Source organism: Tasmannia lanceolata, unplaced genomic scaffold (assembly GCF_043159265.1).
Source record: "Tasmannia lanceolata isolate RefF3 unplaced genomic scaffold, GAP_Taslan_0.1 ptg000019l, whole genome shotgun sequence".
Lineage (NCBI taxonomy): Eukaryota > Viridiplantae > Streptophyta > Magnoliopsida > Canellales > Winteraceae > Tasmannia > Tasmannia lanceolata.
The window spans coordinates 7,563,144-7,587,934 of NW_027518696.1; the positions used below are offsets into that span (position 1 = coordinate 7,563,144).

Sequence of the window (24,791 nt, forward strand, 5' to 3'; positions counted from 1 at the left end):
TACACTAATTGGGTGAAGTCATTCCATAACATTAAAAAACAGACAGCATTTTAAAATACTAACATCAGCAAATAGCCTAGCCTACACATAGATATTATACCTGTGCAATTCTTTTCTTTTTTTTCTTTTTTTTTTGAATGGCAAATGTAGGCAACTAATAGCAAATGAAAAAAATGTTAATTACACTAAAACAATTGTTGGATTAGGCCTTCAGAAAAATGGTTATGTTACAACCAATATATCTATTGAAAAAACAAAACTCAGAAGTGTAAGGCACAAAATTTCAGAAATTAAACTCCGTGTGTAACCTACTTGTCAGAAATAATAGAGAGATGCCAAGCAGATTAGGACATCTGTTAGCAGAAGGCCCACCACATCAAAAACATACTTTGGAGCAAATAATCCCCACACCTGCCAAGAAAAAATTATTTTTCATGAGATGGCAACACAAGGGTTTCCCCGAGAGAGAGAGAGAGAGAGAGAAACTTTAGTTTATAAAAGACCAAACACATGAACTAAAAGCTTACAAATACCAAGTTAAAAACCCCGACGAAACAAAGATTCACACAATTAAATCGATTCAAACTTGACCTAGAAAAGCTGGGTAAGGAGTCAAGGAAACAGATCGTGCAAAGTACTCAGTAAACCTTTTAGGGTTTTTTCTTATCTTGATGCAACCCCTCATCTTCCAAATGGAAATACCTTTACCCAACTTACAAATTTAAGTTATAATATAATCAAAATTAAGGATGAGTACTCACCATCAAATGCCGCCTTTGAATCGTGACACATACTATTGTGAATGTAGTTGTCACAGCAGTAATTAGTCCATATATCAAAAATACCTGGAATAGCAGATACAGATTATTATGGAATTAAAAACAGGAAGTGATAAATCCGCCCCTTTTGATTACTTGGGACACCCAGCAGCAGTGTACGTGGCAATCAGCCCCATTGAACCCTTCTGACATGAAATAACATCAGCTCCTCTGCAGTCATTGATACACTGCTGCTGGGTGTCCCAAGCAATCCAAAGGGGCGGATATATTACTTCCCTTAAAAATTAGTGTATTATACACAAAACAAAACAAGCATGCAACCAGAGCCAAAGGGTTAAATGAGACAAACCAAAGGAATAGACAGTTACCTAAACAGTAGGATTATTGCTCACCGGTTGTGCATGCATGGGTGATGGAACTTCGTTTTACTTTTAGTTATAGTGAAAGCAGTGTTGATTTTACATATATATGCTCTGTGAACAGATGCATGTTGTAACGGATATAGTTTGGGTAACTGTGACAACTTTACAGTAGTGTATTGAACAGCGGTCAAGATATTAAGTTAAATGGGGCCTCCTCCTACTTTGTATCCATTATAGCTTTGTTATTTGTATTTTCTTTGACCACCTCGGTCATTGGGCTTTTGCCCCTCTTTTAATAAAATTGTCTCCATTAAAAAGAATAGATAGGGCCCACTAATATGATCTTACTTCATTAAAAGTGGTATATTTTATGTTTATTTCATAGGGGCCCATCTTTGAATAGCTCTAATGGCATACCTGTAATATCCATAACTTGGATCTCATATATATATATATATATAGAGAATAGAGTTCCTAAGGTGTCACCTCATATAGCTTATATGAGGTGGCGCTTAAAAACATAAGGGGCCCACTGTGTTTGGATGATCCAGAACATTCATTTGATAGGCCCTCACATAGATAGGGTGTGCCCAAAAAATCAACTTCATAGGATCATCCTAACCTTTCCATTTGTGGAGGTTGAAATGGATGGGTATAAACCTCCATAAATCTGCCCATTTTTAACCTCCATAAATGGAAGGGTTAGGATGATCCTATGGACCTGATTTTTTGTAGGCACGATATCCATCTAAGGGCCTTTCAAATGAGTGGTTTCGATCACCCCAAAAATGTGAGCCCCTTATGTTTTGTGAGCGCCACCTCATATAAGCTATATGAGGTGACACCTTAGGAACTCTATTCTCTATATATATATATATATATATATATATCATGGTAATGATTTATGCAATATTGTATACTACTTTGAGATAATATTATCAAGGTGTTTAGGCAATTTCCCAAAAGCAATTTTGCAGCCCCTGTTTTTTAGGAGAGTAGTGTCACCTTATAGCTGACTATAAATTTTTCAATTAAAAACCTTAATTCATTCAATAGGTGGCACTTCTCTCGTGAATAAAGAAAGGCAGCAAAATTGCTTTTGAGAAACTGCCTGAAGCTCTCTATTATCAAAGCCTAGAAGCTCTCGATTATGGAATAAATAAATCATCCCACAAGGTAGATGAATCTCTACACTTCTTACATTTTCCTTAAACTATGAAAATTCTAGAATGAAACCAATTAATTTCAATTCCATTTACAATATTTCCCTCAAAGAGTAAAAATTCTAAGATGAATTGAAAGACAGTTGTTCCGGATTCAATTCTGTGAATTTTTAATTTTGGAGTTTCTTTACATATGATATATGGATATTTCAATGAATGATATTGTACTAGAAAATTTGTGTGAATCCATAATGCATTATGCCTGCCATCAAAACTTCCAGATCATCCGGTTTGACTTATGAGACGTTTGATCATCAGATTTATATAAACTTAGACCTTATATCATGGTAATTAGTAGAACACAGATTGTATAGAATTAACTATGCTTTTGCTAGCCTCTTTTCATGTCATTATGAACTATATACGACACCTTGCCTTTCTGAATTAACAAATGATGATGTTTTTGGAAACCTTTGAAGAGACTAGAAAACGTATTTGTTATGGCTTAGAAAATAAGATAAGGAAAAGCAATGTTTTTCAAATCAACCATATTTGAACTTTGTTACGAACCCGAATCGGTTCGGGTTCGTAACGTGATTCGATCTTCTTAGAGGGAAGATCAACCTCTTGATCCACTTCGAGGGAAGGATCAATCCTCCTTTGTGCAAAAAGACACAATTTCTAAGTAGATTTCTTCATTCCTTTCCATTAACAATAACATATGCTTATATAAAGCACTTAATGATAAACATAGAAGGATCTAGAAAGATCTTATGATTAGAAATAGCCAAATAAAGATTATCTAATCTAAATAGATATCCTAATCTAACATAACTACTAAATATATCAGATGTGGTAAGATCTGATATTATTCACTAAAATATCTAATTAATTTGTTCCACTCTAAGTGGGACCTTAGAAGCAGGAATCTTCCCTCGGGGTGCCGCTCCCACCTCGGAACCTCGATTCGGCACTCCTTAGGAAGGAGCTTCTAGGGAGCGCGACCCCAAAGAGCAGGAATTACTCCCATGACGCTCTCAGCCTACTTCTATTACTCCATAAGTCCCACCATCACCAACTTCCTTGCATCAAACTCCTCCAACTCTTCAAATTACTTCATTGGAGTAAGCACAAAGGCTTGTGCATCTTCAGAAGGCACAAGGAACGAGGCGCTCCCAAACTTAGATGGTTAGAAATTACTCTTCAAAGATGTTTAGAAATTACTGGTTTTTGATGTACTTAACTTTTGAAAGATACATATGAAAATGATTAGAAGCTATTATTTTTTATGTACTTGAATTTTGAAAGATATCTAAAGAAAATATTACATTACACGCTCCCAAACTTAGAATCTTCTAGACCCCAAGCTTCCCCGCCCCCCCACCCGCACCCGCTTCGTGCTTCTAAGAGTGGGACCCATCTGGCACCTAACAAACTTTGACTAGATCTGGTCTCATTCTTCCAGATGATTATGTTTGTCAACTATGGATAGATCATGATTACAAGGATTCTAGGATAAGTAAAAAAGGCCCAGATATTAGACTACCCATACAGATGCTGATTGAGCTAGTCATCCCAACAATAGAAGATTTTTCCTTTCTTTTTTTCTTTTTTTCTTTGTTTTTTTAATTTTTCAAATAATAGTGAAAGAAATATTATAGACAATCTGACAACAACAAATTTATAAATCGATCACAAATGCACACACTTGAAAAAGCTCTATCTACACCCTCTCAACCCCAAGCATTAGTCACCTCATTCACAAGTGGTGGTATTAGAAGAGATTTAATCTATCATAACTTCCCTCCAAGATCCTCAAGAACAATCAACACAAATTCATAAGAATCCTTGAATCCTAAGAGGGTGGGTCCATCAAAGCTGAATTAAATCACATCAATGGAAGGAGGATTCCATCTTCACAACAAAATGAAAAAGAGTCTCCTTCGAGTTCCTCAAGATCTTGCACTGCGACCTCCCTGTATTCTTTTCCAACTAAGAACCAACTAACAATGACACTTTTGACTTCTCAAATCGACATCCCATATGCAAACTCATCTTCAAAGAGACTTAATATTTCACTAATATCACCTAATGATAGAAGAACTAGGATCAGATTTTCAATTACTTGAATGAAAACATGCCTCTGAGTATAGAAAAAGGCAACACTCAGAAGCAAGAATTGGAAGCTGCAGAAACTTCTGCAACATGACTATGAGTATAGCAAAAGGCTAAAAGTTAAAAAAAAAACTAAGAACAATAGCTAGATCAAGTTCAGAGGAGTTGGAAGCTGAAGAAACCTTCAGAAAGATTTCTTCAGTCACAAATTTGACCAAAAAACTATATTTTGATAACCAGAGCGCACTAATGTCTTGGCTTTATCACGATATCACGCAATAATCAGGTCTAACAAAATAGACTACATTTATTTATTCAAGAAGTGATGGGCAATGAGATCAAACTAAGATAAGACTAAGCCACTAAATATATAAGGAGCGGAATGATCTAGTAACCAAAAGTGACCTAAAGCATCTATGAATCACCAAAATGCAAAGGGGTAATGGCACTTAAGTAAAAGACCAAGGTAACTACAGCCATGAATAAAGAACTCCACAGATGGACGTCAGTCTAAGAACCAAGAAGCTAAAATTCTAGAATGGCATCTTACCTTAAGGTAGAAAATTACAAAAAGACAAATTTCATTTATTTCTGATATGGCAAAAAGACAGATTTCATTTGCTATTCAGAACTACTGTATGCAGGGAATCATGGTCATTTCATATTTCTTAAAGATAAATCTCTGTATCAAGCATAATTTAGTCACCAATCATGAACCCTTCGTATAAATCCCACCATAATCAACAAAACACTCATTATTTCTTTCACAATTCGTTAATAAAAAGGGAGAAAAAGCAGCAGTCTAGGGAAATTACCTTCTTTAAGTTTGAGAAAAAGACCCGGTTCCCTTTGCTAATTAACGAATATGGATATTGGAATGAAACAAGAAATGGGAGGCTCAAAATAGGAAGGATGTGAGAAACACCAAATGTATCAATTGCAAGAAGGGCACCTTGGCGCATAAGGTTGAAATCATCAAACCTGAAAATGAAACCAGGGTTACTTCATCTACAATGAAAGCACATCCATATTCTGATCCATAGAATACAAAACGTGAACAAGTAATAGTTAACAGGGTAAAAAAAACATAATAAAAATATCAATATACAAGTAACAGTTACCAGGGTAAAAATAATAAAAATATCATGCATAGCATACCCACTAGATCAATAAAAAAAATCTAAAACTTCATTTCCACTGACCCGATAAATGCTGCACCATAACGGAGGCCGTCAAAATTGCACCTGCAAAAATTATTTCAGTAGCAAACATCAATCGGATACAAATAAAAAACAAAAACAGCTGTGTACTGTTAAAGTGAAAAGGCATTTGATTTTCAAGTTTCATAATTTTTTTTCGCAAAGGTGGACATCCGATTAGCATTTGACATCACTGAATTTAACTAAAGAGACAAAATTGAACTCCACTTTCTTGCAACTTACTTTAATATGGAAATATCTTCTGGAAAATCCAGCAACGAAAATATACAAAATCAATATAAATGGATCTCTGCTTAATTAACAAAACATTTTTTTCCTTTTTGGGTAGATAAGCTGGGGTTTGGTGGGGCCCACCAGACTTATTGATAGAAAAATATGGAATTGCAATCTAGAGTATCCAACTCCATTACAATCATCAGATAGAATATCAATAAGATAATACTAATAGAGAAAAGGGGTGAAAGGGAGATCAAGGCGGTGCGAAAGAAAATTCCACTTTAGAGAGATGATCAGATACTCTATTTGCTTCTCTCCGACTATATGCATAGAATCGGATTGCACCTGTTAAAGTATAAAAGATAAATAACGCCTTTCTCCAACAGCTTAAGCTTTTGGAGAAGTTGGTATGTTAAAATGGTATCAAAGCCAAAGGTCTCGAGTTCAAACCTCCCGGATAGCAAAAATCCACATGCGATGGTCGGCCAAAAGTGGGACCACATGTGCCACGTGTTTGCCAATTAGGCCACACGTGCGGGGGAGTGTTAAAGTATAAAAGATAAATAACGCCTTTCTCCAACAGCTTAAGCTTTTGGAGAAGTTGGTAAGTTAAAAACACCCATACATGATTCGTTCAGATTTATTTAAACTCAAGAACATGGATATCGTCTTGAGGTGTATCGATAGAAAAGTCAGTAACAAAAGAACCAGCTGACATACAAGATGGCTTCAATTTGGCCATTGTTAGATGATAAGGATGCATTCACACGACGCTTAAATATGCCATGATCTGGTTTTTTCAAAGTAAATTTTCTCAAACCGAATTGCCGTGTGACAAATCAAATCTCATTATCAAGATTGTCTACGAGAAGGAAATCTTGGGGTTTAAAAAATAGTGTTTTATTGGGGAAAATAGTGTTTTACTGGGAAATTACCAAGGGAAATAAAAATAGAAAATAGGTAGAAATAAGAAAAAAATTCGAAGAAAAATAAAAAACAAAAAACCGGAGCGTATTGCAAAGATGCAGAGATACTAAGCGTGATCTTAACAATGTTTTCAATTTTTTAAAATATCATAAAAATTACATGTTTTTCACTAGTGGATATTCATCAAAAACTAATGAAGTTATGGTAGTATTGACTTTAGGTCAGAACTTGACACATCGTTAGAAGTTACTGGGCCAGTGACTCATACAAGTCCAATAATAGCAAAAGTAATCAAAAGGATAGTAATCTAAGAAGTAAAAAAGTGGGTTCATGATTGGGTGATTAAATCGGAGGGGTGGCTTAACCACTGAAGAAGAAACCCCCTTTGTAAAGGAAAGAAATCTTACCAATGACCCGTGTAAAAAAATAGACACGTGGACAAAAGGCTCCATTGTGTTACAGAAATCGAGTCAGTGACTGAGACTCCAAGGGTGCCCTCCGCGGTGTCCTGTGCCACCTTCTGCAACCTTATGATGCACCATCCTACCACACATGAATCATATCAATATCAAACCATGAAAAATGCAGCACCTTGTCATTCATGAATCATATCATATCAATACCAAATCTCAGTGGAATCTTTTTTTCTTTTTCTTTTTTATATTTATTAAAATTCCTTCTCTCACATATCTTGTACTGTGAATAAAATCGCTGATCATCTCGCTAAGGGCGGTGTGATCAGAGATTCCTTGTATATGAGGCATGCTCTATCAAGGTTCCAGGTTTCAATTTCAGTATATGCATTTTGGACGTCATGGAAATGAAAACACGTCGGTTTCGTATAGAAATTTTGGTAGAAACCTTGTAAAATTATGAAAAATGTGGGGAAACATATGCAAATGATGGACATTTAAGATGAAATTTCAGGAAGTATTAGAATAATCACAAATACACACTCAAAATCAAACAAGTAAAAAAACAGCCCATAATAGTTTAAGATCAAATAACTAGTGACATGTGTTGCCGCGCATGTCTAATAATTCAACCACATTTCACAGGTAATTCATACAAATATCTATACATAATACAAACACCACATTTCCCATACAATTCGTATATTTATAATTATGTACCACTGTTACATAATGGTATAGTATACCATTAAGACACATGCCTTTGGTTTCGCTATGTGTTTCGGTTTCGGTACACATTACGATGGAGATGGAAACGGAAACAGTTTGGCCGTTCGTATTGTTTTCGGTAGAATTTTAAAACTATAAGGTTCACCCCTCTGTAATTTGCACTCTTTTGTTATTTCTGCTTTAATAAAGTTGGTATTACTGGTTCAAAAAGAATTTAATGACCATACTATATGAAAATTAGGATGCAAATCAACTAATATTTAATGATAACACAATTAGAGAATAAAAATACTGGTGTTTCCATCAGACACAAAAATCTAATCAAGGAAAGAAACAGATTAGATATTTATCTGTAATGACTTTCTGAATTTGTGAAAAGTCATAGCTTAGCTAAACATAGTACAATGTTTTTGATGTATAACGAGCTAAATATAGTACAATGTGAACGACTTCTTTCTTACAGATAACAAAGAAACTTTATGTAATTAAGCTTTGAAGTACAAGAAATGGGAAGAGAATTCCCAAAAGAAACACATAAGTACATCATCACCCGCACAAACTGCATCGATAAAGTTTAATCTACCCTATACAACACAAGAAAAAACAACTGATTGTATGATGAGAAAATACCTCCAACTATCGACATTAAAGCAACCAAGGGACCTTGTCTCCCTAGTAAGAGCAGGACTGTTGAACTCCATGCAGATACCATGGCCACTGTTGCAATAAGTACTCTTTTTATATAATCTGAAATCCTCCCATTCTGCTCACACGCTTGAGAAAATGCCAATAACACTACTAGTCCAGATCCAATAGCATAAATTGTGCGAGGGGCAATGTTTCTTCCAAAGCCTTCAAGCATCATGGGAGTTGGCAGGAACTTACTTTCTAAGAACCAGTGTACTACTATGAGAATATAACTAAGAATGGTTCCAGTGACGAAGAAATATTTCAAATATCTCCAGTAAGAGTTGCCAACAGTGCTCCTATACAACAGAAATGCCAATAAAATTAGACCCAGCATTGGCACAGTCTCAATCATCCCGTAGAAGTGACTCTCATTAATCCCAAGCATCCTTAAAGGATAAATGTTCATAAATGATGAACCAACATCCTGTTTTGATATTCCGCGTACGCCGCTAAATCCAAGAATGAAATTTAGTACAAGGAATGCAATAGCCTGCACATAAATCATGGATAGGATTAACATGCAGGGCAAGGTGATGAGGTATCAGTTTAATTATAATTTAAAAGAAGAGTAACAATGTGGTGAGGTATCATCACTCACTTCTATCGCTATCTTCCTTCTTGTGATCGAATATCGTAAATTAAGAATACCAGTAGTGGCTAAAAGAAAGTTTGCTACTTTCCCTTCTTCCACTAACCTCAACAAAATAAGATCAAAACGAAATAATATAAGAAATAGTGATTTGGAGAAAGTGCATATTGAAGACGGTGTGGAATAAAAAATGGAGTGAGAACTCACAAATGTAACTGTTAGAAAGGAAACTGCTTGCACGAATTGCCACCATAAAAAGAGCAGACATGAACCTTAAGGATATCCCAGGATTACCAATGGAAGCGTCATAAACCATGAATAGCTTGTTTACACTCCTAATAGACCATAGGTGAACAAAAAGTGAAACTAGCAAAATGCCGAGACCCAAGACCATCAACTTTAAATCAAATTCAGTCCATTTTGAACGGGCTAGTTCAGCGACTCTTGCTAGGAAATTTGAATAATCGTTAATTTGCCCCAGCAGAACTGATAATGAACTATCACAGCTTTCATTGGAGAATTCACTTTCAAATAAGGATAAATTCTTTAAACGATTTGGCCAATTGGCCTGTGCCTGAGCGTATATATCGGCTACATGCAGCAAGTCCTCCTTGGGAAACCCAATGACAGATGATGCCGAATAGAGATCAATGTATTTTTTCACCTGCAAAATCCATTTATAATGAAATGAACCAATGGAACACAACCAACATTGTACCTGGTTGACAAATTCTATCAGGAATACAGGATATAAATGTACAAACTGTTTGCTGGAGGCAAATATTAATAATTCTCGACTGAAGATGAAAACATATCCTGCTTCACTAAAATATCAATTTATCAAGAATTTGGAAACATCTTCTCAATTTCCATAGTTTTTATCATTTTTTCATATCTAATACCAATAGGATGACCATTCATGAATTTCTTCAAAAGGCATCCAGACTAATAAATCAACAATCACACCAAGTTAGTTCACTAAAAATATCAATAGGAACCAGAGTAACTACTATTAAACCAACTAAAAAAGAAAAGAGAACTACCTGCCAACTATTGACGCAAAGGACATCAACATAGCTTTGCATCCATACTTCCAAACTTGACCAACATTTGCCGTGTGTAGCAGTAGTGCCTCGTCCATTCCATGTACCAGCACTTAAAGCGTATAGTTCAGGATTAACACGCCCAATGCTGGAAAAGAATTCTTCTAATAAGTATATTCCAACAGTGGAATTAACTTCATAAAAATTTAAAAAAAAAAAACAAAGAAAGAAAGAAACAAATATAATGTAGATAACAAGTCATGATGCGGAGATGAGAATGCTTAGATTATGTGCGGCCACACAAAATTAGATCGAATTAAAAATGAAGACATCCGTAAAAAGGTGGGGGTGGCACCAATTGAGGAGAAGATGAGAGAGCACTGCTTAAGATGGTTTGGGCATATCCAGTAGGCCTTTGGATGCTCCAGTGAGAACAAGTGACTCGTGCCAAGTTGATGGAGTAAAAAGAGGTCGAGGCAGACCGAAAACAACTTGGGTAGAAACAGTGAGGAAAGACTTGAGGGCTGGGAACATAACGGGGAACATGACCCTGGATAGGATAGAATGCAAGAAATGATCCATGTAGACGAACCCAACTAGTGTCAGGATTAGACTTAGTCAATTTGAGCTGGATAGATCCTTTCACCTTCTTCATGAAATTTTTCTAAAGGATTCATTAGCCGACCCCAACTAGTTTGGGACAAAGGCTTGGTTGAGTTGAGTTGAGTATAACAAGTCATGATGCATTGGTTGAGTAAGAAACTGAAAGATTAGGTTTCACACTCAAACAGAACCGCTCATAAACCCAGAAAATACTTTGAGAGAGAGAGAGTACAAGCTATAAGATGATAGGAAGTAAATGCAAACAAGCACACAAATTCGAGTAAATGGGAATAATGTAAAGAAAAAGACCGTAGAAAAGAGTGAAAGATCATGAATTAATAACCACTATCCGGATTTTGGATAATTAGGTGTCCAAAATATTGGCAGAGCAGTTAAAATTAGGCACTTACTGTAATGTGTTGACCTTACAAAAACATAGAAACTATAATGCTTCAACAAAGGCCTCAAAAAAACAAAAAACGGTTGCTAATTGTTAAGCTTGATGGACATTTAGCACTAATAATCACATAATAAAGTCCTGCGCCTAGCAAGGACAATTGCCATTTCAACTGATTCCATGATCAAGTTTAAATTATGTTCAACTCTACATTTTTCAAATCTGGCTATAGATTTCAGATCTAAAGAAAAGGATAGAGATAGAAGTAAACTGAAATGACAAGTTGCACAGAGTTCTGGAATTTAGTTGGCATTAAGCTGGTTGTAGTAGCAAATCTGAATTTCAGTTTATACCAAACTGATTTAGGTCAAATTTGATCTAAATTTCAATGTGAAAACAAAAGGTTGCAGGAAAGATCTGAACTGCAATTTGGAAACAAACTGAATGTAGCGCAGATCTGAGTTTCTGATCTAGAACGAACAGCAGATCTGACTTAAACAGGAAGTAAAAATTGTAGTTTCAAAAACATGTAGCTATTCAGATCTGAAATATATGGAAGGAAATTGACTGCAATTTCATGATCCAATGCATAAGTACAAAAATAAAGGCACTGGAATTATGGAATTGGTCGACTGGCTACATGAAGCATCTAGCGATATGCGAGGGGCATGGAGACTAGCTAATCTCATGGATATGATTAAAGATCTCTGTTTGCACTGTGCTTCCTCTTTCTTTCTTTCCTTCTTTTTTTTTTTGGAATGGCAGCACGGTGTTTTCTCTTTCTGTAATGAAGATCATTTAACAGCAGGTTCGGCTGAATTCAACTGTTTTAACAGTTCGAAATTTTCAGATATGAAATAAAATTGTGTAAACAAACTAGCAAGGGAATTCAGAACCGTTGCTTATGTTTTCTGAAGTTCAGATCTAACGTAGGAATTCTCAGGTCAGTTGATAATATAAACTGCGGAGCCAAGGGTGACTTTCATCAGATCTTACTAAGGTGTTATTACACTAATAAGTATCACATTAATGTAATAACACCTTAGTAAGATCAACCAATTTCATTAGGTTTTGTGACAATCAAAAGAGGTTTCTTTTGATGCAAAGCCAAAAATATATTTCCAGTCCAAAAAATAAAAAGCTCGGAGCAAATTAAGATACTCGGATACAATTACAAATATGGGCGTGAATACGGGGAACATGGATAAGACAACAGTTCTTGAAATATAGGATATTTATACTGATATGGATATCACTTAAAGACATATATATAAATTTTAGAAAACTTAATTTAACCAAGAAAAATGAAATATATTGATTATAGTATCTGTACTAGGATACAATTACAAAGATGGGCGTCAATACAGGGAACAAAGATGAGACAGCATTTCTTGAAAGAGATATACATAAACATTAGAAAACTTAACTAAATTGAACCTAGAAAAAGGAAATATATTGAATATAAAATTTGCAATGGACATACTCAAATTTTAAATTGTACATATGCAACTCTCACAAACAATATGCAAGATACGTAATTCAATAGGCATGCACTATATTTGAAGCATGATATTTAATTTGACAACCAGAAGGCTCCATATAGTACCGGGTAGCAGTATTGGTGTACTATATATTGGGGTACTATAATATCAGAAACGATATGCTGGACCTAAAAGGGAACTGATATCAGCACAACCATGTTAGCTTGTCTTTTCTTTCTTAATTGACTTGTGAGAGCTTTTTGGAAACTGTAATTAACCTTTTGACAGCTCTTTAAATATTAAAAGACAAGATGCATTAGTGCAAATATCAAAACATGGCTGTGCTGATATCATTTCCCAAAAGAAAATATCACACACACACACACATGTATGTAGGCTCAACCCGAACCCAACGGGTTCAACCGTATTTCAGCTCGAGTTGGGTTAGGGTTGGGAACAGCTGACCCAATTTAATTTCAAGCTGGGTTAGGGTTGACGCCTTGGGCACGAACCAGAACCCGACCTACGTCTTCTAATATTTTCGTGATTTTCAAAATCTTAGGGTGTTTTTTTTGTGTAATTTTTGTTTTTTCACTTGGCTAGCCCGAGCCCAGCCGGACTTAACCAGGCCCGATTTGGGGAAAAAAAAAGGTTAGACGGGTCGGTTTAGGGCAGAGAGATTTAGAGGCAAGTTGGGTTAGGGTTGACCATCCTCGACCCGAGGCTTGGGTTGGATCGGGTTAGGGTTGAGGGAATGCTATCTCGGGTTGGACTAGGGTTGGCCTCAACCTGACCCAACCCAACCCAAGTTGCACGCAAGTTGCACCCATGTGCACATTGAATCCCCACATAAAAGAAATAGCGAAATAATAATTCAAGTATGCATAACCCCACATTTACCAAAATTTCATTATGCATAACCTACCCCAAGAAACTGATAACAATGCAAAAGTAGGGTTGCAACATCAATACTACTGGTTAAAATTAAAAGATGCTTATAATGCACCTTCCAAAGGGAAAAGGAATACCAAGCAGTGCTGCCATTGTTACCGCAAAATCAAGCTGCAAAGAATACAAACCATTAATGAAATGCAAAACATCAAATTAACAAATACACAAATTAAATAAAGTGAATGAAGGAAGATTCACTAGCTCAACCACATAGTAAAGCAAACCTAATTCTAACCTGTTGAATGGTGCTAATACAAATTTTCTTTCCATCCTGAAAATGACAAAAAAATATACACCAATAATCAGGTGGCATAAGCAGTTTAAGCCAAAGAGAATGAGTGAATAATCAAATTACTTCTACTCTTCCTTTTTTTTAATAGAAGTTAGTTTAAAAAGGGAAAGACCATGCTAGTGTGGAGTGGGAGTTGTATTGATTATCAGTTTGGGGCGGATGGCTTTTGGCATTCGTTGGCATGGCCGGATGCACTTGTGTTCTGTCTGTCTGGCATTCAATTATGGTTAATGAATCGTTGTATTGATTATCTTTTTGGGGCGAGTGGCTTTGGGCATTTGTTGGCACAGCTGGATGCACTCATGTTTCGTCTTTCTGGCATTCGATTCTGGTTAATTGATCTCCTGGAGGTTCTTTTAAAAGCTCTAGAGAACAGAGATGCGTAGTCAGATGATTGGCAAGACGAGGGGTTCAGGCTTGATTGTCGGTTTCAGAGTGGGAAATTTGGGAGTCGAGCTCTCTTACCTTCAATACGCAGACGATACCTTTCTATTTAGAATTGTAGATGATCGAAAAGTGATGCATGGCGGTTTTGAGGTGCTAGGAGGCTGTCTACGGGCAACGGGTGAACCACGTCTTTGGTGATGAGTGAGTTGGAAGTGGTTGAGGTTAGGAGACTAGCAAGAGTTTTGTGTCGTCACACTAGCTGTCTCCCCAATTCTTAGTTGGGCTCATGGTTTTAAATTTCGGCCAAAACGTTTCGTTTCGGCCGAAATATTTCGGTTTCGGCCGCGACCAAAACGAAATTTACATTAAGTCGTTTCTTTACAAGATTTCAGCGAAATTTCGCCGAAATGTCACCGAAATTTTGGAAATTTTGATTGAAATTTCGTTTTTAGCCCTTATTACAAAATTTCCACCGAAATTCTAAATAGATCCACCGACATTTTAAAAAAGTCCACCTAAATGTTATAATTCTCACCGAAATTTATGAAATATTCACCGAAATAGCTAAAATTACCGAAATTTACACCGAAATTTTAGACATTTCGGTCGAAATTTTAAAAAAAAACCAAAATCATAATCATATTTTTACATGATTTAGGCAGAAATTTTGGCACCGAAACCGAAATTTAAAACCTTGGTCGGGCTTTATGTATTGGACAGCCTTCCAAAGGTCTTTGGGATCTTATGGCTGAGAAAGTTGAGAAGTTCTCCACGCAGAAGAAAAGCACTCTTTATCCCAAGGGCACAATCATGCTTATTAAGGCAGTTCCGACAAATCTTCCTTTTTTATTTCTCGTCTCCCTTTCATTGTCCTGCTACTGTTATTCAATGCATTGAACAACATCTGAGGAAGTTCCTTTGGGAGATAAAGACGAAGGGCAAAAATACCAATTGGGCAGTTGGGAATCCATTTGCAAACCGAAGGTAGAGGCACGGGTATTCATAGTCTCAAGTCTATGAATGGAGCTCTTCTGGCAAAGTGGTTGTGCTGATTTGAGGAGGAACATTATCATCTTTGGAGGGAGGTGATTGCTAAGAAATACGCGTCTATCCCTGGGGTTGGGTGCCATCAGATAGGTAGAGACGTACAGCCCTGCAAGAGTCGCTAGTTGGAGGGAGGCATATCGCTCATTCCCTTGATATCTTTGGAGACGACATAAGACATAGAGTCCGACTGAGGTCTCATGTGCGGTTTTAGAAAGATCTCTAGTGTGGGGATAGACCTTTGAGGTTTTGGGTTCGCCAACCAATTTAGGGTTGCAATTGACAAAGAGGCCATTGTGAGTGCTTCGATCCTTTGGATTGATGACAAGATCAATTGGATGATTCCTTTTCGCAGACCTTTTTTTAACAGGGAGACTGAGGATGTAGTAACATTAATATCCCGATTAGAGTTGGTGCCTCTTAAACATATGGTGGCGGAACAAAGAGTTTGGGTTTGGAATTCTGAAGATGTGTTCATGGTCAGATTCTTCTCCCCGCACTGCAACATCGGAACTCGTCGATTTCTCCAACTAGGTATTCCTAGTCTTCCTTGGTTCCCCCTAAGGTGTGGTGCTTTCTACTGGACCGTTTGACTAGACAAGATTATGAAAGTGGACCATCTTCGTAGCTGGGTTGCCCCAGGGGTATTTTCTATTCCTTGCATTTTGTGCGACGCAAAGGAGGAGACTATAGATCATCTATTTATGCATGGCAGCTTTGCCATGGAGATATGAGTTTTCATCTTTGATCTCTTTGAGGTGCTCTGGGTTTTGCATGTCCATATTGCAGATTAATTTGATGCTAGTCCTTTGCCCCTTGTCCCACTAAAGGGCAAAGGTTGCGGTATTTTTCTCTCCCGTGGTATTATGACTGATTTGGAAGGAAAGGAAACGAAGGATGTTTGAGGGCACTAGCATGAATGTTGGACAGATCCAACAACAGATCTTCTCTACCATTAAACAGTAGGTGGCATCTATCCCGGGTATGTGTCAGTTTAAGTCCCTCCAGCAGTATTCATGGGATGCAATTAGGCAATGCACATTTCATCGTCATACCGACCCTCTCCTCGTTGGGTTCCTCCACCGGCGGGGTTCTTCAAACCCAATTTTGACAAACCGAGCTTGGAGAACTCTGGTCCTGTTGGTATTGATGAAATCTTAAGCAGCATTGATTTTGTGGTGAGGTGGTCCTATTCTGAGCCAACTGGGGTGACAGATTCTAATAATGTGGAAGTCTTCGCTCTGCTGCATGCCATTCGCCCTTTAGACCTTACTCTACTCAATTCGTTGATCGTGGAAGGGCATTCCCTCTACGTTATCAGGTAAATTAACAATCGGAAGAGTTATCTGTGGCGATTCGCGGATGAGATAGAGGAAATTTTAGTCGCAATTGAGGGCCACCCAATTCACTTCCAGCATACTTTCCGCTCTGGCATTGAGAGGCAGACACTTTGGCTCTTATTGGTTTTGGGAGATCAGATTTGGTGGTCTTTGATTTTCTCCCTCTGTGAGGATGCTTTGTATTTGTTTCTCCTTGATTTGCTTGTCTTTTGTTTTCTCATTTATTGGACCACGTCGGTATTGTATTCTGTATTTATTTTTATTTTTTGGTATTAATACATCTTCACCATTCAAAAAAGAAAGGCCCAAAGAAACTACAAAAGCATGCCTAACCTCAGGAAAGAAAATATCAAAAGCTCCATAAGGTAAAATCAGTTCAAACTGTTTCCTAGATTACTGAAATTGTATCCAGGACTTTTATAAATTTGAGTGAAGAGATTTTTCGTATTCCAATCACTTCAGTAGTGTAACAGCAAATACAAATAGTAATAAGTATGGAGATAGAATACATTTGACCTACACAAGAACTAACTTCTGCTGAACTATAACTTAAAATGCATCTTCTTACGCAATAAACAAACTAGTGCTTTTGGAATCTACAGTCGAATATGAAGAAAACATAATTTTTATTATTTTTTGAATAATAGAAAAACATAATTATTTGTAATTAACAGGATATTCTATGGAATTAATCATCCCTATAAGAAACATAATTAATTTTCTGTTTCACAAAAAAAATGAAATATGGGAATATTTGCAACTAACATGATATTGCATGGATTTAGTCACCCTTAAAACACTTTTAATTGGTAATCAAGTCATGGGTACTTAAATTCCACAGAACTGTAACTGAGAATGCAGTCTCTTAAGCAACAAAATAAACTAGTAGTTTTGCAGTCTGCCAAAGAATAAAAAAGCATAATTGTCTTAAACAGGATATTGAATGGATTTACTCATCATTAAAAACACTCTCAGTTGGTAATTATTTCATAGGTAATTAACTTTATTTTCAGGAAGGAGAAGTAAAAGATACCACATCAAATGTGCAAGAAGCGGTATCAAGTTCTGATGATATAGAAGTGGGAGGTTTGCTCAAACTCATTGCAAAAAGTGATGTTTCAACCTGCATGACGTGTCTCATCAGTTTTAGAAGAACTCTTGACAACCAAAATAAGCTTATAAAAGTACAGAAACTAATATGATGGAAGACCTCTTCAGCAGTCCCTCCACCATGGTCTCCATTTAAGGTTTGGCCATGATCCCCCATCACAAGAAGAAAGGTATTCTCATGTAAACCACCAGGTCCAGACTGGTCTTGTAGAACTTCTGTAACTTTCTGTAAAAAAGGAATGACCACATAATTATACAAGATAAAGGATACCAGAATTCCACAGGAGAAACCATTAAAAACAAATACTTGTTAATGTTGGTGGATTTTTTATATGGTGAATGTGAGTGCATACGAATGTAGTTTTGTTTTCCTCCATGTGGCCCACATATTTGGGGGATCACCCAAATATGTGGGCCCCATGGAAGAAAAAAACTACACTAGACACACTCACGTTCACCAGATAAAAACTCGTGCTAGTGATTCTCCATAAGTGTGGACTATAACATTAAAGAATTTATAAGATAAACTTTTTGCTTATTTATTTTTCAACAGGAGGTTCTTGCTTCTTCAGAGAAGAAGAAAGCAGTTTCTGAAAGCCCAAATTAATCTTAGAACTCGGACTGCTAATTTCTGAGTTTGACTAGGCCAATTTAATGAAAAATTCAATGGCTAGAAAAACAGCCAAGTTAATCGGTGACTTTGTCTATATTTTACAATCTGAATTCATAACTATATGGTGCTTAGCCAAACTGAGTCAACTTCACTGAGTCTCGAGCCAATCAGCGAAGCCTTTAATGGATGCCATACATTCAGAATGTTGGAGTACATCAGAATACAATTAGAGACACCAAAATATTGATCTGAAGTTTAAGAAGCTTACCTCTAAAATGGCATTGTACTGGTCCAACTTTTGCATCATTGGAGTAGAATCAACTCCAAATATGTGGCCCGCATGATCCTGACCCAGAAAATAAATCATGATAATCTCTTTAAGCTTGCATAAGACCAACAAAGTGAACGAAAAGTACACATGAATGAAAAGATTCCGATTAAACTGAAGCTTCTGAATTTTTTTTATTTTTTTTATTGTTTTTATTTTTTTGAATGGGGAAAATTTTATTAAAGAAAAGGGGACAAGATAAGCTTCTGATTAGCTTCTAAGTACTGATGTCGTGGAGATTTTTCAAAATATAATAAGCTATAAGGTAGAGTAACTGAATTGGTCACTGTTAAACTACCAGTAACTCGAAAAGCTTAAGCTGTTGGAGAAAGGCGTTATTTATCTTTTATACTTTAACACTCCCCCGCACGTGTGGCCCACTTGGCAAACACGTGGCACATGTGGTCCCACTTTGGGCGGGACCATCGCATGTGGATTGTTGCTATCCAGGAGGTTTGAACTCAAGACCTTTGCTCTGATACCATGTTAAACTACCAGTAACTCCAAAAGCTTAAGTTGTTGGAGAAAGGCGTTATTTGTCTTTTATACTTTAACAATCACCTTTGCATTAAACAACATACGTCAAATACAAACCCTTTTTTGTCCTTTTGAGCAACAACGGAAAGAACTTCACCAAAAGAAAATTACCAGTATCAAAATACATGCAGGCTGAGTTAACCCCAAGCAAAACAAAAATACTGCTTAATCAGTCCACACTCTATAATGAGAAGATTAGTAGATGCATTTCTTCTTGAGCTAAGGCATTGAAGGGATTCAATAATTTCAGATAGGAAGACATTACTAGGTGTTGGAAAGATAAAACAACGACTATGGTACCTTCCAGGAAGAGATTAGCCAAGTGGTTAAATGCTTTGTTGAGTTGTCTTCAGCTTAACTTCGAAAGCTCTACCTTCAGCCATCTTGGTCCTGCTGACCATGGTTTTAAATTTCGACAGAAATAAATTTCGGATTTCGGTGGGGACCGAAACCGAAATTTTCCGAAATTCAATTTTTCGCCATTTTCCAAATTTCAGACCGAAATTTCGATTTAATGACATTATTTAATAATAATAAAAAAGTATTACAAAATTTCGGTCCGGAATTTGGAACCAAATTACCAAATTTCGGAATTTCGGTCGAAATTTCGGTTTTCCAGAGTCCGAAACCGGTACCGAAATCGAAATTTTAAACCTTGCTGCTGACATGGGAGGGGCTTTTAGATATCATGAGGGTTCGGTACACATGGATTTCTTTGATCGGTATAGTGTTGGGGGTTTGAATCAAAGTGAGATATTGGTTCTCCTCCATGGCTTTAAGTTGACGGCTACTTGGAAGTTTCTATCATTTGTAATGGAAGAAAAATCATATAGTGCAATCAAATGGGCATCTCAGGCTAACAAAAACCCTTGGGCACTAGACAATTTTCACATGAGATTTTAGCGCTTCAGTTTTTTTGTTTTTTTTTTTTATGGAGCAAGCATTTTATTAAAAACGAGAAAAAAAAAAGCCCAAGACCGGGATGGTCAATAAACAGAAGAAAAACATAAATGATGAAAAACCAAAGATAGAAAACCTAGCCCTCCCAAAATAAAAGCTAGAGGCTGATGAAAAAACTCAATGGGGGAGGAAATCAAACAGCTCTAATCCCTCCTTAGAAACCCCCTCCCTGGCTAGCCTATCAGCTTCTCCATTGGCAGATCTTTTGACGTGCTGGAAGGAGATATTCACACCCCTCACTCTATCCTAAATCTCGTCAAAGAGTGGAGCAAACCTCCATGGATAGGGATGAGATCCCCTACGCCATCGGATTACATTCATAGAGTCCCCCTCCACTGCCACACTGTCCATGGATTCTATTTCCAATAATTTAATGCCCCGGTGTACTGCTCGAACCTCTGCCTCATTGGAATCTGTGACTCCTATCGGGCCCGAGAAGGCCCATCTCACTAGCCCCGGCTCATTCTAGAGAACGCCACATATTCCCACTGGACCCGGGTTTCCCATGCTGGAGCCGTCAAAGTTGAGCTTTAATATGCCAAGGGCAGGTGCATTCCATTCCTGCATGATGGGGGACCCCTGCTATGAACTAGAGTAAATATCCTTCCACCCATTCCATAGATCAAATGCGGATACAAACCTAAAGCTTGGGATGATCTTCACCTAAGAGATAGTTAGGGCGATCATTTTCAAATATAGGAAAGAAAAGCTCTTGACATAACCTTTAACTACCGAGCATTTCTCTCTTTTCAAAGAACACAAATGGTTGCTAGCAATGTTACATTCCAGAGGATTTTTCCTTTATTTACTTCATATCTAAACCTTTGACAAACAAAACGGAAATTTAGGTTGCGGACATTGACCAAAGGAGGAGGAAGGGAAACACCAACTTCTAAAAAATCAACAGCAAGCTGATGGATTCAGAAGAAACCAATGAGAATGGATGGCGAAAAGGAGTTCTAGCACAAAGTCATGAAATGATGGGACTAAAGATTTGAAAGAGATGGAATGAGATTCGGATGTCTGGTTCTAGAGATCATACCATGCATGCATGCAGCAAAAAAAACATATATTTTGCGAGGTGTCAATTGAGCTACAGGTTCAACACTAGGAAGAAACTTTCCTTCCCAAGGCAAGAACATCATTGAAGGGTAACACATCATCTAGAAGCTTCATCTACTTGGCTATTTTCTTTGCAAAATGTCACTTCAAATTCCCATTTCCTTAGTATGGGTCTGAGCTACTTTTCGATATAATGTTCATCAAAATTAATAGAACACGCTTCAGTAATTAAAAAAACCAGCAAATTTGGTTGCAACATAAATCAATCCAACATATTCAATCCATTCCTCAGTTGAAAGAAAAAGAATTTAAACACACCACACCCAGGAAATGTGCAATAAGAACATCCCAATCTTCCTGATACAAAGACGGAATCAAATGATCGATACAACCATTATCAACCTGCAAGAGAAATCTTAAAACTGTCACTATTCCCTCTAAATTCAAAGCAAAAAAACAATTACAGACTTGAAGAGATAAGAAAACATGGACTTGAAAAACATACAGTATCAAGGTCTTTAACATTAAAGGAAGGAAACGGATAAGATATCCCAAAATGATCTGGAAACAGCTGCAACCAGGTATCATCCCCCATCATCAAGACTCGCTTTCCATTTTTAACCAACTGTAAATCTCAAGAGCAGAAATCAAGTGTCCACGTATGAGGCAAAAGTAAAATTAGGAAAACGATATTTCGGCCTACATTCTTGACAAATTATATCTAGTAATATCATATGTTGCACTCGGACCAAAATGAAGTGAAGCAAGAAAGAATCTAAAACAAAACCTGATGTATCAAATTGTCTTCAGTGATTGCTGGAGCTCCAAAGCTATTCCCCACATCAATAAATGTTGGAAGCCCACCCGTTGTCAAACCCTAAAACAATTCCAAGGAAAACAGAGCTATTCTAGTTCAAAAATTCCATTATCTTCAAACAAAAAAAATGTGTAACAAAATTAGAGGAAAACATATAATGCAATCTCAAAACATAAAAGTATAAAATACAAAACGGCATGCACCTTGAGCCTTTGAAGGCTAGTTGTAGGTGGATCGGCAATGGCCTTGAAAATCTTAGCTGATAATCCTTCATCCGAAGCCAGCTTTTGAAGCACTTGTAATTTATCCATCCATGGCTTCTTCTCTGGAAGAAAATGTTTGGATGATCTCCCATCCTATAAGATGTTCTTACAGTAATCAACTTAAGAGTAACTTTTCTAAATTATAGTAGACCATTATGCATTGACAAGGAGTAACAGCAAACAGTCTGAACTAAAAATGTTTCTTATTTCACCAACCACAATATGATTGTGTATGATTCTCTTTTGGTTCTTATAGGATTGTGGCACTATGAATCGCTGATTACTTATTTTGTGTTCAGTTTACTTTGCATTGCTCCAAGTTTACTTGCGTTGAATTTTTCTTGAATTCCCATAGTTTATATCATAAGAAGTTCAAATCCAATGTAATTGTCCTTCTAAAAAAACAGAAATACCGGTATGGAGAAAATGCTAACCTTCAAAGAAAGTACTCGGTGCAACGAAATCGAACCTGCAAGGCAGTGAGCATCAACATACCGAGAATCAGCAATTTTACGAAACTAAAGATTGTCAATGATCCGATGAACTAATTCATGATCAAAGTAAATTACAGTAAAACATAAAAATCGAATTCAGTTCTAAACGTGTGATTGTGAAAAGATTAGAAAAGAAAAAATTAGGGCATGTCAGCAGATCTGTTTACCTCAAGGCATCGAGAATGATGATCACGAGACGATCGACGGCCGGTTTTGTCCAACATCGATCGTTGTTGGCGGCGGATTCTCGATCGGATCCGGTGACATTTGGAGGGGGATAAAGAAGTGAGGAGGAGCAAGGAGATTGAGAGATGTCTGAGCAGTTACTGAAAGAAGAGAGTTCGGTTCGAGTGAGGAGAAATCCTCTGGTGAAGAAGATAATGGCGAAAGAGTGAAGGAACAAGATGAAGATGAAAGGGCATATCATTCTACATTTCTCAGACCATCTCGCCATGTCTATGAAAAAAAAAAAAGTAGGGGTCTGTTTGGATGCAGGGAGAGGAATTTGATTGGGATTTTCTGATTCCAAAGCCTGTTTGGTTTTGGTTGGAAAAGGGAAAAAAACAAGCAAGAGAAGGGAATGGAACGGGTTGTAGAAAACAGAGACGAGATTAGGGTTTCAAGGCTAGATTTTTGGGTTTTGATACTACGACCGATAATAAACCAAGCAAAGTCTCCCACGTTGAAGCCTCAAGGGAGGGCCTCGGCAGAAGTGCAGAACGCAACTCTTTTTCAAAGAAATTCAAAATCTGAAGTCAATATGGGATTTGCTAGGGTCCATTCCATTAACGAGGCGGATGGTTTGACATGGGACAGACCAGCTGCGAAATGCCGCTTCGCAATGGACGCTAGCAATTTCCAACAACTAGGCCCGCATTTGGATACTCATGTGTTTTTGTATTTGGATTTGGATTTGTGGATACAAAATACATCAATCATCCTCATGCTCATGTTGTACTATCGCTCGAATTTGCGACAAGACTTCGTTCCAATCAATGGATTTCTTTGGGCAGAGTGCGATAATAGACCTGAAAACCCAAGTCTTTTTACTTTTCACTGGCTTTGCGAGAGGCTATCTTACCGCTAGAGAGACGTCTGGCTGCTGCTGCTGTAAGGTTAAGGAGCAGTGAGGATGATCCAAAACCTTATATCTGTATAGATATTTTTTAGGGGAGTGATAAATCGACTCCCCATGTGTCTGTCTCTCTCCTCTAGGTTAGAGGAGAAAGACAGACACATGGGGGGTCGATTCATCCATTTGGGGAGTTGATTTATCACTGCCCTATTTTTTATGGTGTAGTTTATCTACATATTAGAGGGCTAGGATCTTATATACATATTAGAGGGTTAGGATCATCCAATGGGGATGATTTTGGGGCACAGTCTAGTAACATTGGGACCCAACAACTAAATTGCTTGGATCTTCGAACAAAGAGGGCTCCATTGTATTTTTCAAAATATATGCTCACCTATGCAAGGACGTAACATGAAGTGTCCGGGGCCCACCTACTATCTACCACATACATGCATACGTCATATAATGCACATTTTTTAGAAAATCCATTGTGGTGGCCACTTTGTTCGAAGATCCAAACCATTCATTTGTTGAACCTCAACGTAAATAGGCCGTGCCCCAATAATCATTTCCATTGGATGATCCGATCTAATACGACAACAGATCTCTACTATCGAAGAGTTAGGAACATCCTTGGAAGATGATTTTCGGAGCAAGGGCCTAGGTACATTGTGTCACAACAAATGAACGGTTTAGATATTCGAACAAAGTGGGGCCAAGTGATTTTTGTTCTTGTTCAAAGAAAGAAGAGAGAGTAATGGTTGTCAGAATGAGTAGAGATGGAGAGTTGT

The 24,791-nt window shown here is 37.2% G+C and overlaps 1 protein-coding gene across 2 annotated transcripts; it reads right to left on the reverse strand.

Moving 5' to 3' along the window:
- Nucleotides 1-94: 94 nt before the first annotated feature.
- On the reverse strand, nucleotides 95-23,719 carry LOC143852581 (Alkaline-phosphatase-like family protein). Of its 2 annotated transcripts, none has more exons than XM_077362025.1 (20): nucleotides 23,093-23,719; nucleotides 22,866-22,900; nucleotides 22,372-22,493; nucleotides 22,139-22,228; nucleotides 21,857-21,976; nucleotides 21,670-21,753; nucleotides 18,733-18,810; nucleotides 17,952-18,077; nucleotides 17,775-17,864; nucleotides 13,914-13,949; nucleotides 13,734-13,789; nucleotides 10,247-10,394; nucleotides 9,411-9,867; nucleotides 9,213-9,304; nucleotides 8,555-9,104; nucleotides 7,190-7,325; nucleotides 5,622-5,663; nucleotides 5,235-5,400; nucleotides 762-845; nucleotides 95-411 (listed from the first exon to the last, which is right to left on the reverse strand). In XM_077362025.1, the coding sequence occupies exons 1-20, from the start codon at nucleotides 23,377-23,379 to the stop codon at nucleotides 316-318; spliced, it is 2,895 nt and encodes a 964-aa protein (XP_077218140.1). In that variant the 5' UTR covers nucleotides 23,380-23,719; the 3' UTR covers nucleotides 95-315. The 2 variants fall into 2 exon arrangements, with proteins under 2 accessions (XP_077218140.1, XP_077218141.1); XM_077362026.1 differs by having other exon boundaries at nucleotides 22,372-22,524; nucleotides 23,093-23,196.
- Between the last annotated feature and the right edge of the window lie 1,072 nt (nucleotides 23,720-24,791).